Here is a 5,855-nt window from a genome sequence, read left to right on the forward strand (position 1 = left end):
AGAAGGCCTAAAATTAATGTGATAAATAATTATGGTAATATGTTAGCATTAGTTTTTTGGCATTGTCTTTTCATCCAAGAATTTCTAGAAAATTAGACCAACTTATGATCAATTTATCATAAATAAATAAAAAAATCGAATTACAAAATCTAAAAACAAAAAAACTAATAATACCATAGGCTATTTTTAATTCAGTAAAATTAAAATATCATTCATTCATTAATATAACTACAATTAAAATTATAATCTTTATTATTTTAATAATCGCCTACCTAATTTCAAAATAAACCCTATTCAATTTAGTAGTGGTAACACCATTAACAAAAAAACATATTGGCAAAAGAAACCTCCCAAATTCAAAATAAAATTTACCAAAAAAAAATATACCCACCAAAACTTCAAAACAATGTTTACATTCCCGCAAATTCCAACCCGACATCTCCACGTTCCAGAGATGTGGACGCTCTTGGCCATTGATTCTGTCAAACCTAGAATTCAATCAAACAGTCTCCACACAGATTATTTTTTTTGGCTTTTTGTTTTTTTAAATTGCTGCTGATTAATGGAGCTCAAAGCTTCAGCTAATCCTCGAAATTGAGGCGTGATCTGTAACTTGCGTTCGGATACCACTTCTTGGGAATCACATTTATTGCGGACAACGTTTGTTTCCTCATCAACGTTGTGATTCGCAGAGAAAATGGTGCTTTCAATGGACCTCCCAACAGAGACCAGTTGGCGCCCCAAGTATGCTTCATTTCCATCCACGCACCTGAATCCGCCTGGATCATTCATCCACACCATTGATCGACGCGAATTCAAGTTAAGAAATGAAGAGCAGAATGATAAAACTTTAAAGTTGGAATCACCATGGTCCTGCACACACCTGTTTTAGTTGCACAGCTCCCACATCGCCATATCCGGCTTCGTATTCGATGAGAATGGAGAACCAGTAGACCGTGGAGCCTTGGTTCACATGGAAAGTTATAGTCTTCCCTGGGTATCGACACAATGTCCTGTAATAAATACCATCACAATATTGCACATCAACTCTTCAATATCACAACCAAAAGCGATAGCTCTCTCTTATGTGTCTTATACCTTCTGTAAAGAACTGAGAGCTCCCCAGTGTTGAGCAGCGCTGGAGTGTTTCCATGGGTGGCCATACGACCAAACGCAGCTCCGCTCAGATCAAAATGTGTTTTACCGAACGCACAGTATCCTCCTGGGCATTCATCAGTTACAACGATAGTTACAGGTTTCCGAGAGCATAAGCCCTTCTCCATGCACTTAACCTGAAGTTTCCAAAAATGCACCATAATTTGGTCATTTATCACTGCAACGACCAAATGCAATGTACTGATCTGAGTCTTTGCAATCATTTCTTACCTTGTAGCACGCGCCACAGCCTTCTCCGCCCTTGAATAAAACGGGGCTTACAGCGCCCACTCTCGCTCTCAGAGGCTTCTGATCCACAAGGCCACCATACCCGCAGGCGCCACCTGCATTACGACAAGAGTTACAACAACGTACCACAATCTGAATAAATGAACAATTGAATTATTTTGAGTGGTATTACGAAGAATGCGGCAATATACCATCGCTTCCATCGCCATTTGCACTGCCATACCAAGTTGCTGTAGCAGGGTGCCATTGCACTTGCTTCCTAACAATCTGAGTGTGTTCCTGACCAAACGCCGCCTTCTTGCACAAAAACAACACTAACAACACAATGCAAGTCGCAGTTACATCAACATGGACTTTGGGCACCACCCATTGTAGCCTCACAGTCCTCATCATACTTCCCACAAAATAACAATAAGAACCAAATAAATGGCCACCAAAGGAACTACAAGTAGAAACCCAATAAACAATGAAGCCCAAAGGAACTAGAAACTCATATTTATTTGCAGAGGTGAGAAGCTATTTGGCACGATTTTAGAATTTCAAATCCTATCCGTAGTCAACTGATTTTCATTTTGCTTCGTTTGAAATCTTGACTGCAGAGGGACCCAAATCACCAAACATACAGACCGATGAATCGATGGTTCTCAACCTACAGTCAGCCTTTCTCCTTTTACTCAACAAATGAAACCATAACGTGCTCCCGCTACGCTACGCTGTATAAGTAAACCACGCAGAGATTCTCACACGATCAACAAATGAAACCATAACGTGCTCCCGCTACGCTACGCTGTATAAGTAAACCACGCAGAGATTCTCACACGATCCACAACGTTGTCGCCCTTACCCAACGGTTTAGAAGACACTGACTGCCGTTGATCGGTGGACTTTCTTTTCTAAGATAGAAACCGTTCATGGTGGGTCCCACGCCATGTGGTAAGGGTGTGGTAAAAGTCAAGGTATTGTGAGTTTCGCCAGAGTTGTGGGAGTTTACCACAAATAGCTGGAATTCAATCATTTATATGTAGGTCCATGGATAGTGTCGCCCAAATAAGCATTACAAATCTGACCTTTATAAAACTTAAAATGAATATATGTGTACATAACTAAGCCTTACACATCTAATTAGAAGCATTTCATCTATTATTGCAATATATTTAATTTACAATCTCAAGAAATATTTACTCAATTTTATATAGAATTGATTAAAAAAAAATTGATTTAAAAAAGTAATATTGAATTTTATTATTGATATTTTTTTAAATGATATATTAATTTTATGTTAAGAATTAAATGAATTAGAAATTTTCATTTTATTATTTTTATATTTTTATGAGGTAGTAACTGAATTTTTGTATTTTTATTTTTTTTTGTTAGTAATAAAATATTTTAGGATGAAAATAAAATATTTTATTTATAAGTGAGAGCCAGAGTAAAATATATGTACATCTTTTTCATACTTGGTTGTAATTCCAATATCAAAGTGAGCAAGCATACTGAGAAAAAGATTATTGATATTTATAATGCTTTTAATTAAAATTAACTAAAATATATATATTTATTTTTTATCATTTGTCAATTTAAAATTGAACATTAAAGAAATTACATATCTTCCTCATACTGGAATGTTATGAATATAGAATGAAGAACAATAAAATCACCTTTTAAAAATCTGAAATATATAAACTTTCTTTTTTAATATATATTTTTTTGACTGCAATTTAATTATAATGTAAAAAAAAATTGTTTTTTGAAAATATAAAATATATAAATTTTCCTTTTCATATATATACGCGCAGTAATTTAATTATATTTATTTTGTTTGAAGTAAATTATTTTTATTAAAAATAAAGGTAAATATTTATTTTACTAAAAACAAATATTTAACTTCTATGGAAAAGCTTAAAAGAAGAATGAATTATTTAACCTCTCTTTACTAATACATACAAATTATTATTATTTAAACCAGGAAAAATAGTTTTGCGGACCTTTTTGTTGTGATCATGCTATTAACAAATGTCATGAACTGAAATTATGACACCGAGCGATTATGAAATAACATATATAGTTACACAATTTTCAGAAAAAGTTCCTTCTACCCAATACACTCTAATTTTCTTACCTTAGACAAGTACTCTGCAGCTAAAAATGATTTCATACTTTGTGCAAATTTAATAGTGACAATGCTTCCTGTCAAATGTATTGTTTTTCCGTGACTGAAAATGGAGTCCTGACACTGCTAGCAATAATGTGTGTATCCAACAAAAGAGTTAATATTCTTTATTAACATTGGATGGATCGCAAAAGAAGAGCGAAAAAGTTAAAGAGTATGAGATACGTTTTTCCATAATGTTGTGATTATTCTGTCTTGCACCCTGCGACCAAATTAAACTAATATAAAATATCAACAATTTTAAATTTCTTGATAATTTCGTCAAAGAGATTATTACCAATATTTATCGTAACGATTTTTCCCTCATATTGAAAAGCCAAAGACGATTACTGTCATTTTCAAGCGGATATGGTAATGGGCATTCATTTTGAGAATACATTTGAAACAGAATATTCTTCTACCAGTGCATACCCGGTAACAGGATTTACATGTAAAATATCTGCAAAAGGGTAGCAGGAGAGTAGTTTTCAATCATTAACTGAATTCAAACTACAACAATGAATATAAAACTTTTATCACAACATCCATCTCCATGTATTTTAAAATTAGCAATTAAAAAGAAGAAAACCCTCATAAAAATGTTCGAAACACAAGGTGATTTCAATCAGAACATTTATCAAAACATACATTTCCATGTATTTTAAAATTAACAATTAAAAAGAAAAAAACTCTTATAAAAAATTTCGGAGCACGAAGTAATTTTAATCATAGGATTCAGACGAAAATAATCAAAATATGCACCAGTTTTGAATTCAAGTGGTAACGGCCAATAATATAATAGGTTAAAATTTAATATATATTAAAAATAAAAATAAAATAATTAATTTATTTCCATTTAAAATTCGCTAATTAAATACAATTTTGCAAATTCCATCCTGTAATGAAATATGTAAAAAATTGAACTTTGAAAAACTCAGAGAATATTAAAATATTAATCTATCAACAATTTGCTAATGAAATTCCTTGCCAGCAAAGAAAAAAAAAAAAAAAAAAAAAAACCTATTATTACTTGATTATTATGTGATTTCATGCAACACTATATTATATTCAACTTCAAAATTTAAGTTTGGAAATTTATAAAATGAAACTGACTAACAGGCTACTCCTTTCTCTTTCTGACCCTCTTGTAATTTGTTGAATCTTATCATTAAAACTTCAAGATAGACTTCAAGAAAGTAGACTTATTTGCAATTGTTGAACTTCAAAATTTGCAACAGACCCTCACAAGGAATGACTAGCATCTGTCTATATTTTATTGAAACATTTGCTACATCTCCACGGCTTCACAGAGTCCTTGCAGTCCAGCCACCTAACCTGTCATGTATCACTTAGAAAATAAACAAATGGTACCTTCTCTGGTCAAAATAAGTACCCCAAAGGTGAAAATCTGCTCAAAATAGGTACCTGAAAAGTCAAAATTTGTTGCAGTGAAGCTCCCAAAAAGCTCCAAAGTACCCTTTGAAGCTCCCGCTGATTTTAGAGAGCTTCCTACCAGCTCCCAAGCTCCCAGGAACACAAGAACGTAGGGTACATACTCTCCAATGCCTAGGAATGGTACCTGTGTTACTATGAAAATAACCATTCGTTAAATTATTTTGAGCATGTTAACTAATGAGCTTAAGTCGCACAATTACAGGGAGATTACCATTTCATTTGACACCATTTGACCACATAAAATTAAGATTTAATCACCTGTAAAAACCAATATCGGCTCAGTTGGAATTGAATGAAATGGATGTCTCATAGTTTGGATCCATTAAAAACTGAAAATTAAATTCATTTGTGGCCAGCGTGTGAATTCACTTCTCTTTATCTCTTCTTCATTCATAATTATTCTCGTACAGATGCATACAGACCGAACAACACACCCAAAAATCCCTATTAACATAACATTAACCAACTGAACAATGGACGAACCCCTCCACAAAAACGAATAAACTCAACCTCCATACACAAACACACAGAAATGCCCTTTAACATCTAAATTACAACAGACTCGCTACAACATGGATGGATTGATTGGAGAAAGAATGATGTAATGAGTGAAAAACTTAATTAAATATAACCTTATCCCAACAGATCCCGAAACAACGAAACTAGTATGTACTCACAAATCATCCAAATTCAGTCCCCCTTTAAAATTTCAATTAATTAAATAATATTAAAATTTCCCACTCATTTTTAATTTCAAATTCGATTTGTATAACCATAGTCTTCAAATTCTAATTGAGATTGCATCGTCTAAATCGATGTCACCTCAACCTTGGGGTGGCAGGAAATT

The 5,855-nt window shown here is 33.1% G+C and overlaps 1 protein-coding gene across 1 annotated transcript; it reads right to left on the reverse strand.

Moving 5' to 3' along the window:
- Positions 1 to 392: 392 nt before the first annotated feature.
- Positions 393 to 1,964, reverse strand: LOC149151246 (expansin-B16-like). Its single transcript, XM_089439574.1, has 5 exons — positions 1,596 to 1,964; positions 1,387 to 1,499; positions 1,099 to 1,292; positions 884 to 1,013; positions 393 to 779 (listed from the first exon to the last, which is right to left on the reverse strand). The coding sequence occupies exons 1-5, from the start codon at positions 1,795 to 1,797 to the stop codon at positions 582 to 584; spliced, it is 837 nt and encodes a 278-aa protein (XP_089295700.1). The 5' UTR covers positions 1,798 to 1,964; the 3' UTR covers positions 393 to 581.
- Positions 1,965 to 5,855: the final 3,891 nt, after the last annotated feature.

The sequence above is a fragment of the Pinus tabuliformis genome, chromosome 9 (assembly GCF_031772625.1).
Source record: "Pinus tabuliformis cultivar Carrire ecotype Pingquan chromosome 9, CPIR1, whole genome shotgun sequence".
Classification (NCBI taxonomy): domain Eukaryota; kingdom Viridiplantae; phylum Streptophyta; class Pinopsida; order Pinales; family Pinaceae; genus Pinus; species Pinus tabuliformis.

Bases quoted from the DNA above. Each gene is read 5' to 3' on its own strand.
- LOC149151246 (XM_089439574.1), bottom strand. From the start codon at position 1,797: ATGATGAGGACTGTGAGGCTACAATGGGTGGTGCCCAAAGTCCATGTT. The intron at 1,293-1,386 runs GTAAGAAATGAT...TGGAAACTTCAG, and splicing joins GCTGTGGCGCGTGCTACAAG to GTTAAGTGCATGGAGAAGGG. The intron at 780-883 runs GTGTGTGCAGGA...TGAATGATCCAG, and splicing joins GAGCTGTGCAACTAAAACAG to GCGGATTCAGGTGCGTGGAT.